This window comes from Rhincodon typus, chromosome 17, assembly GCF_021869965.1.
Source record: "Rhincodon typus isolate 14 chromosome 17, sRhiTyp1.1, whole genome shotgun sequence".
NCBI classification, from domain to species: domain Eukaryota; kingdom Metazoa; phylum Chordata; class Chondrichthyes; order Orectolobiformes; family Rhincodontidae; genus Rhincodon; species Rhincodon typus.
This window is the reverse complement of record NC_063348.1, coordinates 19508116-19526294: the sequence shown is the minus strand read 5'-3', so window position 1 is coordinate 19526294 and position 18179 is coordinate 19508116. Positions and strand designations below refer to the sequence as shown.

At 38.5% G+C, this 18179-nt stretch overlaps 1 protein-coding gene across 2 annotated transcripts in view; it reads left to right on the top strand.

Moving 5' to 3' along the window:
- The window catches only part of syt7a (synaptotagmin VIIa), a 614610-nt gene that overhangs the window by 582123 nt on the left and 14308 nt on the right, over window positions 1–18179 (top strand). For both annotated transcript variants that reach the window (XM_048607228.1, XM_048607227.1), the window contains 2 exons: window positions 9467–9731; window positions 14833–15002. In XM_048607228.1, coding sequence (XP_048463185.1) covers window positions 9467–9731; window positions 14833–15002 — 435 coding nt within the window. The remainder of the gene's footprint in view (window positions 1–9466; window positions 9732–14832; window positions 15003–18179) is intronic.

Here is an 18179-nt window from a genome sequence, read left to right as displayed (position 1 = left end):
GACAGAAATTTCTGTGGGTCACATTACCTATAGGGTGGACATTACAATCCTGTCTTCACCTTTATTTACAAGTCAAGATTTTCAGTTAGGATCACCGAGTTTGTGTCCTCTCCATAGACATGAGACCTTTTTTGCTTTAATTACCAATTTGTCTGAAGCCAAAACTTGGGCCACTTGGATTCTATGGTTCAGTCAACAGAGTCAGCATAGTTTTGTGAAAAAGGTAATCTTGTTTGACTAGTTTGTTAGAGTGTTTTGAGAAAGTAACAAGCTGGATTGAAACTTGGAACCCAGTAAATGTAGTCCATTTAGATTTCCAAATGGCATATACACATATGCCACATATGGTGCACATGCTGTTTGGGTGACATATTAGCATGTATACAGGAAGCAGAGAGTCAAGATAAATGGGCTGTTTTGGGATTGACAAACTGTAACTAATGGAATGCCACAGGTATCCGTGCTGATGCCTCAACTATTATCTATCTATATTCGTGACATGGACGAAGAGACTGAGTACTTGCTGGCTAAATTTGCTGATGACACAAGATGCAGTCGGAAAACAAGTTCAAAAGAGATTACAAAAGGTTTGCAGATGGCTTATAGGTAAATTTAGTTAGACTTACGAAACTTCGCAGATGGATTATAATTTGGGACAATATAGGCTTGTCCACTTAAGCAGAAAGAATAGGAAAACAGAATATTATTTAAACGGAGAGAGTCGGTTACAGAAGGATCTAGCTATTCTGGTCTGTGAATCACATATACAGCCCATATGTTAGTATGCAGCTATAGCTAGTGATTGAGAAGGTAAATGGGATTTTGGTTTTAATTGCAAGGAGAATGGAACTTAAGTGGCTCAGTGTTGCCAGAGCTGTACAGAGCCATGGTGAGATAGCATTTGGAGTTTGCGTATAGTTTTAGTCTCTAGAAGGACGGATATAATTACATGGAAAACTGTTCAGAAAAGGTTTGGATGGTAGTTCCTGGGAAGAAGGTGTTGTCTTATGAAGAAAGGTTGAGCAGATTAGAACTATACCCATTTTAGTGTAGAAGATTGAGAGATGATCTGATTGAAGTATATATGATTCTGGGAGACTTGACTGGATGCTGGAAGGATATTTCCCCCTGTGGGGGAGTCTGGAACTAGGGGCACAGTTTTAAAAATAAGACATTTCCAATTTAAAACGCAGATGAGGAGAAACTTAGAGTGTTGGTATACTTCGAAATTCTTTTCCCCTGAGAGCATTTGAGGCTGAGTCATTGAATGTATTCAAACTGAGTTTTACAAATTTTTGATTGTCAAGGGAGTTAAGAGTTTTGAGAGCAGGGTGGGACGGCTGGGAAAATGGAATTAAGGTCACAATCAGATCAGGAATGACGGTATTAAATGATGGTGCAGTCTTACGAGACTGAACAGCCTACGCCTATATATTATGATCTTCACACATTATAATATAATATTTACCCACTACATCTGATGGAATGTTAGTTCTTATCCTGGAGGTTAATGTTGTTAAATGTCTTCTTACCCTGTACCAAAGATTGTTTTCAGATTTGCTCAGCTCACTTCAGCTCATCTGTTGTCTGCCCAGGTGTAAATAAAATCATGACTAAGATGATTTCAGCTTTTCCCCATCTTGGAGATGTCAATAGAGAATATTTGTGTGCTAGGGAATTCTTAGAGTGAAAGTAATTTGATAACATTTTCCATTTCTATTAGAACTGTAGGGTTTTATAACCTGTCTAAGGCTTATTCAGAATTTTTTTTAATAGATATGGTTTTGTACCTGGATAACTATTGTTTAATTGCTCCTCTTATCAAATATTCTCCTCCTTTTTCTTTAAATTAAAAAAAGGCCTTAGTCCAAAGTCAACATAATAATTCTCAATAGCTACAAGCAATTTTGTTACTAATGATGGGTCAAGATTAAGAAAAAGCTCTGGATTGATTTATTGTTTAAAACCATTTCAGATCAACTTCCCTGATGGCTAAATTGATAATTCCACTTTTTGTTGTGGGGCAAAAACATACAGGTGGCTTAAAAAATGTCTAGATTTGATTCTCAGTCTTGGTTGAATTGATAGAGGGGGGCAGCACAGTGGCTCAGTGGTTAGCATTGTTGCCTCACAGCACTAGGGACCTAGGTTTGATTCCAGCCTTGGGCGACTGTCTGTGTGGAGTTTGCACAGTCTCCCCGTGTCTTCGTGGATTTCTGTCAGGTGCCCCAGTTTCTTCCCACAGTCCAAAGATTAGGTGGATTGGCCATGTTAAATTGCCCACAGGCTAGGTGGATTAGCCACAGAAAATGCAGGGTTGCAGGGTTACAGGGTTGAGTCTGTGTGGGATGCTCTTCAGAGGGTTGGTGTGGACTTGATGGGCTGAATGACCTTCCTCTATACTGTAGGGATTCTATTCTATTCTAATAGGCTTCAGTATTGAAAGGGTTCTTGAGGTACACTGGTTGTGTCCCTACATCTGAGACAGGCAGCCTGGGTTGAAGTCCCACCTGATCCAGAGGTATGTAATAGCATCCTGAACAGATTAAATAGAAAATATTCTTCAGTGTTAATTGTTGATGTTTTCTAATCAACGTGTTCAGAGATATTATTATGAGCCAAGACTGAAAATACATAAACAAAAATGCTGTTTGTGCTGTGTGGACTAACCCCATCATTACTGTAGTGCACAAAGGAATTTAATTTGAATGTGTAAAATAGTTTGATACAAATATTGCACAGCATGATTACAATTCTGTTTACATTATATACAAGTCACCATTTAATCTATAAATTTGATATATGCATGCCCCACTATATCATGTTGTTATCTAATACATGTTTGTTATTAAAGTGGATTAATTATAGTTAAATTTTAAATAATCTATGTGTGTCTTCACATAATAGCAGTTTTGTTGTTTTTGATGGCATCTTTCACTGAGGAATCACTGCTTTCCAAAATAAATCATTTGCATTTAAAACAAATGAAGCTTTGAGAGTAGTACTAAGGTGCTGTGTGAATGTGAAAAGTTTCTTTTCCCCTTATCAGTTTAGAACTTCTTTTTGTTCGTTTACAAAATAAATTACTTCTGCAAAACATGCAATTTAACAGTTTCTCATAACTCAGCTGTCAAAACTCCTAGAGTGTTAACAATACATGCCCCAGTCTCTTCCTTTTGTCATAGAGATTTACTCTATTTATAGCCTCTATACTGAGATTGCTAAATTGAGAATTGGATCAGCTCATGCAGTTATTTTTTTCTGGTGTTTGTTGTAAAGATTGCCTTTAAATATTATAATTATAGAGAAAGAAGTAATGAGTATTGCAGTGATGGAAAAAATAAAACCTCCATCACAGTGTTCTTGTTGTTTACATCTTGTCATCTTTTTACAATAGCAGTGGAAGACATTTATTGAATATTCATATTACTCAGTAGTATCCATGACATATCTTCACACATAGTGATCACTGCATGCCTAGGGGAGAAGAGAGAACTTTTCCAGTGCTTTCTGACAAGATAAAACTAAAAAAACTTCATCAGTGCATGATCTCATGATTGTAAATATAAGAGTATCATTAGGTACAAACATTGCATCACATTGCTAATTAAACTGTTTTTTCTAATTTACATCAGTATTTTACTACTACTTTTAAGTCCAGCAACAACTACCTGTCTGCTGTTGCATCCTTGCAGGAAGAGTTTTAGACCTCAGTGGAGGATAGTGCAGATATGGGCAGGTGCAGAAATTGGTGCCTCTGGCCGATGTGCTTCCACTATCCCATCCCCAGGCTGTTTTCCCAGAAGTGGGATTGATACATGAGCAGCATACCCAATAGCAATCAATAGCTACAGAGTTGAAGGGTTTATAAGGCATTATGTCAGAAATTGACTGGAAATTTCCACCTCAGGGCATAAGGAACTGGGCCAGCTACTGGTCGCTTCCCAGCAGCAAACAAATTAGGGCCAAATGCTGGCTCAGTAGTTAGCACTGCTGCCTCGCAGCGCCAGGGACTCGAGTTCAATTCCACCCTCGGGCAACTGTGCAAACTCCACACAGACGTTCTCCCCATGTCTGCGTGGGTTTCCTCCAGGTGTTGAGGTTTCCTCCCACAGTCCAAAGATGTGCAGGTCAGGTGGACTAGCCATGCTAAATTGCCCATAGTATCCAGGGATGTGCAAGCTAGGTGGATTAGCCATGCGGAAAGCAGGGTTACAGGGATAGGGTAGTGGGGGTGGGTCCGGGTGGGATGATGTTCAGAGGGGAGGATGTGGACACAATGGGCTGAATGGCCAGCTCCCACACAGTAGAGATTATATGATTCTATAGTGGTCCACTGCTTCAGGCTTTGAGGTACCTCTTGAGATTCCCCATCTAACAAGATTAATTGGCTTCCCAGTGCAACTGATAGCAGGCTGCTGCTACTGTACAGGAGCTGCTTCCAGGAAACGAAAAAAAAAATTGCTGGAAAAGCTCAGCAGATCTGGCAGCATCTGTAGAAAGAAATCAAGTTAATATTTCGGGTCAAGTGACACTTCATCAGAATGCTTCCAGGAAAAGTAGGCAAGCACATGTTGAGGATCCTGCCCAAAGCTTTTACTGTTAGATTTTGCTTGCTGCCTTGCCTCTAGATGTGCCACCAAGGGACTGATAAAATTCCTCCATAATGACACATATCCTCTTCCTGTGTTTTAGACTTCGTTACTAGAATAATTGCACTTATAGACCATGGTTTTGGCTATAAACTACAGGCTAGTTTATGTCAGCAGAGTATGCAATACAGTACAATGCAATTATTTACAATAGGGCTGAGTTGATGGCCTCATTATCACTGGACTGTAAATCCTGAAACCCAAGTCATGTTCTGGGGACATGCATTCAAATCCTGCCACAGCAGATGTTGGAAATTTAATTCAATTACATTTGGAATTAAGAGTCAAAAGATCACCATGAATCCATTGTCTGGAAAAACCCATCTGATTCACTAATGTCCAATTTGGTTTCCCCTTGCCCCCGACTAAAAGATTCCGTAGCCATTTCTACAATTGAAATTAGTATTCCACGCAACTACCAGCAATTGTCTTTGAATGTCCAGTCGTTTTAACAACTGAGGCATTTTAACCTCTTTATTCCACTTTTCAGATGCAGTCTTTTTTTCCCACTTTCATATCTTCTGATGGTCCTTTAGAACTAATATCTCTTCCATCTTTCTTTGTTCACCATGTATTTACTCAGACACTCAACTTGCTTCAATTGCCCTGAAGCCTCCTTGCATCCTCCTCACAACCTCTTAGATTTATGTTATTTAATTTGGTTTAACTTATTTTGAAAGTTTCAGATTATCTAAAGCCGAAAAGGTTCAAACTCAGTTGTATGGAGTCTCAAGGAATAGGTTATAGATTTCTCAGGACCAGGAATTAAAATATCCATTAAGTTAGACCCTACCTATGTGATAGGTAAGGGAATTCTCTCTGGTGTGAGTTCTATAATGGGGTGCTGCTGAACTGAATGGGATTGTATTTTACAGTGTGTTTCAAATTGTTAAACATGTGTTATGCCTAAATAACTTTATTTATTCTGTTTCATCTTATTTGCTTAATGAACATCTATTTTCATGTTGAACAAAATCTGCAGCACTGCATTCTTGTGTTTTAGTGAAAGACTGTGGCATTAAAACCAAAAAAAACACTAAGAAGCTAGATTGCAACTGGGATCTGACTTGTTCAGTAATAGCATCAGCTGGAGTCTTAACCACTGGGGGTGCTCTTAGCAGGATTTGAAAGCACTGGATTTAAAAGGGATCTTTCTCATTCCTTTTAAAGTAATGGGTACATAGTGGTTCTTATAAATGAACTCCACCGTGGTGAAGTTTATTACTTGGAGTTTCCAGAAGTACAAGATATAATATGGATTATTTTAATCTTTTACAGAAGTTGAGCAATTTAGCAAATAAACTGAAGGTAGAAGTAAAAGAAGGACCTTGTAAGGATGAGCTGCTTCATGTGATTATCCAATGTTTAGAATTGGAAGGAAGGAAACCTGAAATTGGGATGTCACAGATGGAATTAGCTAAAATACATATAGAAATGATGAAAAAAAATAATAAAAAGGCTTGAATTAGAGAAGAAAGACAAAGAGATGGAGTTAGAATTAAAAGAACATGAAATGTAAACAGACAAAGAATTTAGAGAATGAGTTGGGCAGACACCATCTGGCAGAAGCAGCGTAACATGGATAAACATGAAATTATACATTTTAGTGTAACAAATAAATGACAGAGTATTAACTAAATATGATAAATTAGGAAATGTGGATACAAAGGGATCTGCATTTCCTTGTACACCAGTTGATGAAATAAACAGGCAGGTGCAGCAAGGAATTAGAAAGGCATATGATATGTTGGTCTTCATTGCAAGAGGATTTGAATTCAGAAGAAGGGGTGCCTTACTGTAGTAATTACAGGGCCGGGGTGAGACCAATACTTGCAGTATTGTGTGCAGCTTTGATCTCTGTATTTAAGAGTGGATACTTGCCATAGAAAGAGTGCAGCAGAGGTTCATTAGAGTGATAGTGGGGATGGGAGGACTCTCATATAAGGAGAGATTGGTCCACCTTGGCCTGTGTTCACTACAGTTCAGAAGAATGAGAGGGGATTTGATCAAACATATAAAATTCTAACAGAGTTGGACTGACCAGGCACAAAGAGAATAATTCCCTTGGTTGGGAAGTTTTGAACTAGGGATCATAGTTTCAGGTCGTGGGGTAGACATTTAAGATTGATAAGACAAGATTTCTTCACTTGGGTTATCACCCTATGGAAATCGCTATGACAGAAGGCTGTGGAGATTGGGTCACTGAGTATATTCAAGGAGGTTAATTCATGGAAGTCATTGGATGTTAATCACATCAAGGAGAATGGAAAGAAAGCAGGAATATAGCTAGAGATGGAGGATCAGCCATGAATTTATTGAATGCAGAGCTCAAACGACCAAATGACCTACTCTTGCTGCTAGTTTCTATGTTTCCTTTACTGAAGTAACCTATTTCTAAATGGTCCTAAGCTATTTCCTTTCATCAGGAGAAACTATTTTACACATCCTCCTTCAACCATGACTTCTGCAAACTCCATACGAAATGGTTCCGTCAAGCAATGAATGTTTCCACTAAGCTAAAAACTTTACAGATTCTTCTAACTGAAGCCTGATGCCAATTGTTGATTCTTTTGACTTATAAAACTCTTCCAATGCAAATAAATTCCCATTAGCCTCAAAGAACTGTCTCCATTGGACATTTTTTTAAAAAGAAATCACTCTGGCTACAAAAATACTTAAAATTGATCATTAAATGCCTTTCCTGGTCAAAGATCAAAATCCAAACTCTTAAACAAATCATATTAAAATATATATAAATCACATTTGGAATAGATTTCTTCACCGAAAGAAACATTACAGGTAGGTATTTTGGACTCAGGCCTCCTGGCTCACAGGTATGCATGCTACTACTGCACCACAAGTGCCCTCAGGAAACATCACAGATGTATTTATCTCTAATTCCATTCCATGTTGTGCCAGTAAATGTCTTTTTATATATGTTTAATTGACCATCCATTCAATGTTTTTGAGCTCTATGTACTTTTTAAACTCAAGTTAACAGCCTCACTTCTCTCTTATATCACAAGTGCATTAATTTAGTCATTGTTTAATAATTATTCCAGGTACCACTGCAACTTCCTAATCCTCCATTCGTCTCTGCTTATCTAATTGACTGTAAAAACATGCATCACCAAGTTGAATCTTGGTCTCCTTTCGCCATCAGGCAATTTATATCTTGGTCAGAGTTCATCTTCACCCCTTCTAAAATTCATTGATAGTGAAGTGAACTCTAAATGTAGCTGCAAAGGATAGCACAATATGTTATAGGACAACTTCAAGTAGGAATGTGCTAACTCTCAATGGGATCATAACAACTTTGTATAAAATTTAAATTTCCAAGATTAGCTGCCTCATAAGCATCTCTGTTGATTGAAGTGATCAAAGCTAGTCTTAACATTTGATAATATACATCAGTGCAAATCTCTTTCATTCTGAGTTATGGTAACCAATCTGAACTTGAATAATCCCGATAGTCATCTGGCACCGTACCTATCTCCCCATTGGCAATGTGGCACTGTACTACAATGTGGCAACTTAACCCTCACACAACTGGCATCCTACTTCTGGCACCCTAAAATCACACCTTGATGTACTTAAAGCAGCTGTCAAAGTGGCTGTCAGGATTTTTAAATTTCAGAATGTGACAGCTGATTGCTGTGAAAAGGAGTTGTTGTCTGCCTTCCTCTGACAGTTCTTCACTATAAAAGAATTATCACAATGGAAGTGTGGCTCCACATTTCTCAGGAAGTCCAGTTCGGAATCGCGTCTCAGAATAGTGGAGCTCCTTTCTTTCACAAACAAGAGTTTGTTTGAACATGAAACATGAAAGCTGGCCCAATATTTCTGCAAATGACCTATTCTAATAAAGCTAAAGTCACCATAGTCTTACCGGGTCACAAAGCTGGCACTGTCATTAGAGAGAGACAACTAGTGGTAGTTTAACCTGAGGATCATTGTGCCTCAGGTGAGAGGAGAAGAGTTCTTCATGGTAACCTCAGCCACTGCAGGAATTGAATCCATTGAACCCAACTATTGGCATCACTCTTGCATCACAAAACCATCTAACCCCTTTTGTTCTACTCACCTCTAAAGAGAGCACAAAATAGTTCTCATGGTTTATCATTTTTTTCATGAACATTTGTACTTACGAAGCTGGAGATGCTAGTAATAAGGATTGGAGTACTTTCAACCTCAGGCATCCAATGTCAACTTCAAAGCAACCCCATATAAAGTAAAGAACGGTAGGATGAAAAACTTTATCCAATCTGCCCCTGCAATTTGATTCTGTCTCGCCTATCCATATTGCAGCAGTGTCATGTTTTCCAGTATCAGGAATGTGTGACCACTAAGCATGAGACAATAAATCAGCATGATTCAGCTTTGTATTGTCGACTCATCCATTGTGGATTGTACTGAGACTGTGTTAACTCACTTGATTGATTTTATTGCTGCAACTCTTTGTGGTTCTATCTCATGAATAATACATAGTTGAAAACCCACAGACGGCATTTGCAGAAATGAAAATAAGTCAAGAGCTACATATACAAAAAAGTAACTTTTATAGAACAGCAACTACGATTTATAAACCATCACAATACTGAAATTTCCCAAGTAGCTTCACAGGAGTGTTTTCAAACAAATTCTGACACTGAGCCACATGAAGAACCTTTGCAATCCCTTTCAATGAGTCATATGATTTGTTTAGGAACCTACAGAAGCCTATTCGGAATTCAGAATCTTCTGAGACTCTATAAGCGGAACAGATTTTCAAAACCTTATCATTTTCAGAAGAATTTGTAATTTCTTTCTTCCAGCTGTCACCGGGTTCTGAGGATGACCATGAGGGAAGCTCACGTGAAAATCTGGGCCGGATTCAATTTAGCGTCGGCTACAATTTCCAGGAGTCTACCTTCACCGTAAAAATAATGAAAGCAGTAGATCTGCCAGCGAAGGACTTCAGTGGCACCAGCGACCCATTTGTTAAAATCTATCTGCTACCTGACAAGAAACACAAACTGGAGACAAAGGTGAAAAGAAAGAATTTAAACCCGCATTGGAATGAGACGTTCCTGTTTGAAGGTGAGGTTGATTAATATTGCTAGAAGTTGATCATTTTCTCAGTTCATTGTCAATTGTTTCACTGTTACTTCATTTGGGTGAGTAATGATGTTGTGGCTGGGAAACTGTGGAATCAATTCTTCTCAAATAACGTGTCTTGCACTAATTTATTCTGGAGAGTGTTTTCCCTCTAGGTTGTTTACAAGTGACTACATCAGACAATTTATGCAACATCTAATTGACACCTGGGAGGTTATAATGTAATAAAATGGTTCAAATCATTTATGCAGAACATAATGAATATGCAGGAAGAGTTGTTGAGTTCAAGAACTGCAAGAGAGAAATGATATACAATTGTTATTTGAATCTCTCAGGGAAATTGCACCTCTCAGAAAGAACAGATAATGTGAAGTTTGATTCATGCAGTGGTTACAGTAATGATGCTGCTAGTGGCCCAGATTGTGAAGTGATAATGAAAGCAAGATGCTAGAAATGTGGCATTTAGAAGAATATGAGAGTATGGGCACAGGAAGCCCATTAATCATTAGTCTGATTTAGTTAAACAGATGAATGGAGCTAGACTTGTATTTGCTGGACAAAAGCATAAAGGGGTCTGTCTGAAGTCTTAAAGATAATGAAGAAAATTTATAAAGTTGATCCAGATAAATTATTCACTGTGGTGAAAAGTTTCAAGTGTGTCAACTTTGGAAAGAAATAGGAATTCAGAAAGGTTGGACAGAAGTTGTTTACAGGATTTTAAAGTTGTGGAGTCTGATGTTCGGGATGAGTGTTGTAACAGGAGTTATAAGCTTGTTGACGAGGCAGTTCTACTTTTCCTTATCAACCTGTTCAGAGATGTCATTACACGTCTCTGGAGCAGGTGGGCCTTAAACCTGGGCCTCCTGATCGAGGGGTAGGAAATCTACCACTGCACTAGTAGTTCTATGATCTTTGCTTTTTAAAAAAAAGGCAACAATTTGGTGAGATTCTTGGTGGGTAGATGATTTTGAGTTAATCAGAAACAGCTCGTTGTCTTAATGGCGATTTTGTTTCCCATGAAAAGAATTCTAAAATGATCCATCAAAAACGCATCATTCTGGCTTTAACAGATAAACTCGAGGGGTTAAAATCTCTCGGGCCTAAGGTTACTTGGCTCAGCTTGATTTGGCTGCCTGACCTTGCCCTATTGTTCAAAGTTAAAATCTGGGCTTAATTTTCTGTTTGTGATCTAAACCTTGGGATTGGAAAATGGGAAAACCATAGTTTCTCATAATATATACGGGATACTGTTGTTTGATACTACAGAACTTAAATATTGTTGAAAAGAGAGATGTCGCTTTTTATCTTGCACTCATCAGGGCAAATACAAGCTTCCCAGCTCTTGGGTAAAGCAAAAACTACAAATTCAATCAAACCTTCTGTCTTCTTTTTGACTTATAAGGATACGTTCAGTATCCTGTTGCTTTCTCCATGACAATGCCTTGATCAATCAGAATTGATTTTCCAACTATTCGGTACCTTTTGCCCCTGTCACACAATTTATTTTGTGATCGTCTTAACTTTTACATTCTTGCATTTATCCAGATAAAAAAACATGAGCAACATCTCTCTCTGTTCAGTAATATACAGGAAACTGAACCTTGTTGGAGCTGAGTGTTATAGTGTCATGGGCCTCCAGGCCTCTCCGGAAATCATGCTTGTTTTTTGTGGGAGTCAATATTGAAGAAATTGGATGGTCAGCAGCAGTGTTACACCAAGGGCTGTCAAATGAATTTCTATTTTGGTTCTAGCATCCAACTTTGAGGAATCTAGTATGGATTTCAGCAGGTGCTGATCGATGCAGAGCTGTTGTTTTATCTCCAGTTAACTTCAGCATGATTTGTAAATATAATGTGTTACTGACACCCAATGGCAAACTATGAATATTGCACTGATATTTAATAGGCCTCAATTATCAGGTACATTTTAGCCCAAGCATAATGCAGTGCAATATTGAACTTTTAATACTCTATCTTAATAATTTCAAACAAATGTGTTAAGCCTTTCTACAGTAAAGTATTCCCACATGGCAAACTGACCACTCAACGAGATATAACACTGATTATTAATAAATTACAAAATACTTGTCCAATTGGTTGTTGCCTCCATCCTCCCCCTTGTCCACACACTGTGATCATTATTGATCTTCCCTTCTTTCCTGTTGATGATATCTGTTGTAAAGATGCAACTACACGTGTGCCAACTACTTATCCAAGTGAGATAACAAGGTGTAGATCTGGATGAACACAGCAGGGCAAGCAGCATCAGAGGAGCAGGAAAGCTGACGTTTTGGGCCTAGACCCTCCTTCAGGAAAAAAAAATCCAAGTGACATTTCTTTGTGTGTAAACCTAGATGATGACTGTTCGCAGACTTTACAGCCAGTCAACGAGTGGGAAATGTGTCTTCTGAGTTTAATCCTGCCATCTCATCTGCAGTCACCTGTACTTTCCAACCGGGAACACAGGATGCAACTGATCAGGAGCAGACCTTTCCTCTCTGTAGACCTCTGCATTTAATGTTCCTATGCCTATTTGGTTCGATATTATCTAAAACTAATGGATTGCATATAATTGGTACTGTACCATATGATTAGTGTATTTGCCCCATAAGTGATGACAACGGAACCATTTTAAGGTGACTTCAGTCACTTATGTGCAGAAACAAACTCTAGAACGAAGCAGACAATTTTTTCTTGCCTGATTGCTGTTTTTGTCCTAAACATCATGCATCACAATAGATAACCGTGATGTAGGGTCTGATATAAGCATAACATACTGTGTGGAGTTTTCCAGCAAGAAATTAATGGGATGCACTTCATAGCATGCTTTTCAATACATGATCTGCATTACATGACAATAAATTGCAGAATATACTGCCAAGTAGCAGTTGCTCGCTAGAAATATGCCCAATGATGTTCAGTCTGGTTTCGTAACCATTCAGATCCAGACTTCATTACAGCTTGGTTCAAACATCAACTAAAGAGATGGATTCCAGAGCTGAAATCAGAGTGGCTGTCCTTGATTTCACGGCATCTTTTGAGCATGTGTGGCATTAAGGAGCCCCAGTAAAATTGAAGTCAGTGGAATCGTGGGAAAAACCTCTCCAATGTATAATTGCTAAATTTGGTGGTAATACAAGGTAGGAAAGTAAGTTTTGAAGATGACATAAGGAGTCCACAAAGGGATATAGATAGGTTAAGGGAGTAGACAAAAATTTGGCAGATAGAATATGTTGTGTAAAAATGCTGGCTTCCAGATTTTTGTGCCTTTGTGCTTCTCTGAATAAAGGTTGGCAAGGTGAACTGATTAATGTTATACTCTAAGTAGCCTCTCACATGGCATTTGGATGAAAACCATTTGAACGTATTTTATTGTATGTTTTTAAATAGCTGGGAGATTGATTTCAAACTTTTTAAAAATATTTTGTCACTTGTATCACGTCCAGGAATAGTGTGGCCTTTTCTGAGCCCCAAATTCATTTCACATTTTAAAAGTTGGATAGTAAAGCTGGAAAAACCCAAGTCACGTGACTTCTTTTTGCAGTTTGGAGACATGAGCCTTTTCTGATCAAAAGGGTACCACTGGATCGAATAGATCATTTAAAACAAAGATGCTGCCTGCATGTCTCAAACAATCAGCAGTTTTGACCAGCAACACAGAATGTGTAACCAACATGCATACCCCACATTATTTGGAGGAAAAAGGTTGAACTTGGGAAAAGCCACTGGGTACAGACAAAATTCATTTCAGAGCTGTTTGCAGTTAGTTTCAACAAAGCCAATGAGCTATCAGTTCAAGCAATACCTAGGGCAGAGAGTAGGAAGCACTTTCAAATAAATAGTGAACAGTGATATCTGAGGAAAATCATAAGGTAATTGGCTTGGGAAGGAGGAGGAGAGGCAGAACTGTGGGAAATAATCAGGAGGATAAATACCCGAGTTTAAAAAAAGTGACAAGGAAATTGTCAATTGCTTGGTTGGTGAATAATTACTGCCAGGGACTGTACAAAGTGCTGAAATTAAGAAGAATGTCATTATTTTAAACAACGGTAATTATATTGCTTAGAATTATTTGGAAGATTCTAACAGAAAGAAACTAAAAAAAACTAGTCATTTCATTATATAGAGATAGTATGAACTGCAGATGCTGGAGAATCTGAGATATACAAGGTGTAGAGCTGGATGAACACAGCAGGCCTGAAGAAGGCCTTCTGAAGAAGGGTCTAGGCCCGAAACGTCAGCCTTCCTGCTCCTCTGATTGGCTGCTTGGCCTGCTGTGTTCATCCAGCTCTACACCTCGTATATCCTAGTAATTTCATTACTTATCTTATTCCTACGTGGTAATGTTTGTTAGATTCTATTTAAATTAGCACTGTAAGTGGTATTGAGAAGGGAGTTAATTTATTTCATAATTAATTAACTATATAATAAATAATTTAATTAGGACACAATGAAGTTGGCAAGGCAGAACAGGTATTGATAAACATGGGATCTTCTGGATGCCACTGTGATCCAGATTAAAAAATACATCTGTAGCAACTATTTGCAACTCGAGTAACCTCTGTGAATATCCTTTTAATGGAAAAGATACACTATTGAAGTAATTGGGTTATTCATTTTATTAAAACTGTTTCACTTCAATGCTAACAGTTGGACAGTCAGGTTTGAGCTGGAGTCTGTACTAGACACTATGACAAATCAGTGACTATAATATGGGAAAGTATGAAATTGTCCATTTTCGCAGGAAGAATAGAAAGAAGCACATCATCTAAATAGTGAGAAATTGCAGAGCTCTAAATGTAGAGGGATCTGGATATTGTAATGCATGAACTGCAAAAGGCTCGCATGCAGGTACAGCAAATAATTATGAAACCTGAAATAATGCTATTGTAAATATAATTGAATACAAAAGTTGAGAGCCTATGCTTCAGTCATCTTGGGCATTGTTGTAATTGCATCATGAGTACGTACACAGCGTCAGTCACTTTATTTAAGGAAGGATGCAAATGCATTGGAAACAGTTCAGAAAAACTTTACTAGACTAACACTGGATGAAACTGTTTGTTTTGTTTCTCTGTCCTTAGGTTTCCCTTATGAAAAGGTGGTTCAGCGAGTGCTGTATCTTCAAGTCCTGGACTATGATCGTTTCAGTCGAAATGATCCTATTGGAGAGGTGTCATTACCTCTAAACAAAGTGGACCTGACACAGACACAGACATTCTGGAAAGAACTAAAGCCATGTAGTGATGGAAGTGTAAGTAATATTCAATTTTCCTTCATAATATTTTGCAGCTTTTGGCACAGATGGCAACTGCAGTCTCAGTAATTTTTGTATTGAAAACTTCAAATATTCAGTAAATATGTTCCTCCTAATAATTTTATTTTTAATAATTAAGGTTGTGTCCTTTAGGCTCAGTTTCTTTGAATACATATCCATTGTAATAATATATTACATTAACACTTAAACATAAAGCCACTTAACTGTTATATTAGGAAAGCTGACCCAAAAACTGTGACAAAGAGGTGGGTTTTAAGGATCATCATCTGGAGAGAGGCAGAGAGGTTTAGGAAGGAATTCCAGAGCGTAAGGCATAGGCAGATGGTCACCAATAGTACAATATTTAAAATTCAAGATGCATAAGGTGTCAAATGTGAAGGAGTGCAGAGTTCTTGAAGGTTTGCAGGGCTTGGGGAATTGATAGGCACGGGGGGAACAAACTTGTTTATTTTGCCTGCACTTTTTCCAGTGCCCCCACACATTGTTATGAAATGGTGATCAGTGGCATACGACCAGGAATTGAGAAAAGCTTGATGTGTTTCACAAGAAAATCTCCTCCCAGTTGCACACAAGTAATGAAAATAACTAGAAACGTGAAGTTTGTGGTATTTTCATACCAAGATATTGTAATTTGATTGCAAAATAGCTGCAAGTGGTTAGGGAATCTGAGATAGTGTCTGGTTTTTGTACATCACTCAAACTAAATTACAGGGCAACTAAATTTTTGGTCATGATCAAATTAATTTAATTGCCTTTAGATAACAAATATTATCAAAAAGGTCAGTCTTGCATTTATACAGTGGATTTCATGGCCTTCAGATGCCTCAAAGTACTTTACTGTCAATGAAGTGCTTTATGAAGCACAATGTAGGAAGTATACTAGCTAATTTTTACACAGCAAGTTCCAACAAACCAGAAATGTGCTTTGGGAGTTGAACCAAAAACCTTGTGTCTTCAAGAGGAAAGTACCACCAACTGAACCAGGTGTGACTTGCCTACATTTCATAGAAGCTCTGGCATGCCCAGCAATGGTGGAGCAAATATGGTTGGAGAATATACTAGAGGCTAGCACAGGTCAAAGAATATTATGAGGTTGAAGGAGATTATAGAAATAGTAACATTAGAACATAGGAAATAGGAGCAGGAGTAGACCATTCAACTCTTCACTTCTACTCCGCTATTCTACAAAATCATGAATTAAATCCTCTTTTGTACCACTTCTTCATACACCTTACCACCCTGATATTTCACAACTCTATCTACTTCTTTAAATACTCCAGTGATTTAGAAAATTGTCAAGTTGAGGATTGCGAGGAAAGTTATCAAAGGATATGGTAAGCAATAGACCAGTTAGAAAGTTGGATGGAGAAAAGGCTGTAAAATTTAATCATGACAAGAGTGAGGTGAAATGCAAGAAGAAAGTATACAGTAAATGGCAAGACCCTTAGGAGCATTGACATAGAGAAGGATCATGGTCTGCAAGTCCGTAGCTTCCAGAAAGTGGCAACAAATGTAGATAAAGTGGCAAAGAAGGCACGTGGCATGGGTTTGCCTTCATCACTCAGAGCATTGAATATAAAAGTTGGTAAGTCATGTTGTAGCTGTGTAGAACTTTAGTTAGTCCACATTTGGAGTACTGTGTGCAGTTCTGCTCTCTGAACTATAAGGATGTGGAGGCTTTGGAGAGATCGTAAAGGATGTTTACCAGGATTTGCCTGGATTGGAGTGTGTTAGCTATAAGGAGAGGTTGGACAAACTTGGATTGTTTTTGCTGGAGCATTGAACGCTGAGGGGTGATCAGATAGAAATATATAAAATTGTGAGAGGCTTGGATTGGGTGAATGTTTGGAGTCTTTTTCACAGGGTGGAAACATCAAATACTAGCGGGCATAGGATTATAGTGAGAGGGAATAAGTTTAAAAAAACGTGCGCAGAATGTTTTTTACACAAAGGGTGTTAGGTGCCTGTAACTTCCTGGAAGCAGAGACAATAAGAGGCACTTACACACCTGAAAAGGCTGGGAACAGAGGGATACAGACCATGCGCAGGATTCAGAGTGAGTTTGCCAATTGGATACAAAATTGGCATTACAGTAGGAGATAAAGGATGGTGGTGAAGGGTTGTTTTTTGGACTGGATGAGAATTCAGGAGGCATGGTTGATCAGTTTGCAGATGACACCAATATTGGTGGTATTTTGGACAATGAAGAAAGTTATCTAAGATTGCAAAGAGATCTCAATCAGTTGGGTTAATGGACTGAGGAGTGGCAGATGGAGTTTAATTTGGATAAATGTGAGGTATTGCATTTTGATAAAACAAACAAAAGCAGAATGTATACAGTGGTAGGGGCTCTGAGTAGTGTTGTAGAATAGAGAGATGTAGGAGTTCAGATATATAATTCTTTGAAATTTGCATATCACAGCTAGACAGGGCGGTTAGAAAGTGTTTAAATGCTGAGACCATTTAGTGTAGGAGTTTGGACGTCACTGTGGATGGCATAGTAGCTCAGTAATTAGCACTGCTGCTTCACAGCGCCAGGGACCCAGGTTCCATTCCAGCCTTAGGTGACTGTGTGGAGTTTGCACATTCTTCCTGTGTCTGTGTGGGTTTCCTTCAGATGCTCTGGTTTCCTCCCTCAGTCAAAAGATGTGCAGGATTGGATGGATTGGCTGTGCTAAATTGCCCATAATGTCCAGGGATGTGCAGGCTAGGTGGATTAGGCTAGGAAGTGCAGTGTTACAGGGATGGGGTGGGTCTGGGTGGGATGCTCTTTGGAGCAGCGGTGTGGACTTGATAGGCCGAGTGGCCTGCTTCCATTCTGTAGGGATTCTATGATCTGTCAGGTTTGTGCATTCTCACTCAACCTATCTATTTCGCTGTCCAGAATACTTATGTCTTCATCACAATATGCCCTCCCATTTATTTTGTATCATAAGAAAATTTGTATGCGTTACACTCTGCCCCCAAGTCATTAATATAGATAATAAATAATTGAGACCGCTTTGTATGCCTTTGTCTTTGATTTGATATTCTCCTTGACAGCCTTTGTTAAGCATGGGATAGGTCGTCCTTGACATCAAGTTCTTCTTTTTAGACAACAAGGTGTAGAGCTGGATGAACACAGCAGGCCAAGCAGCATCAGAGGAGCAGGAA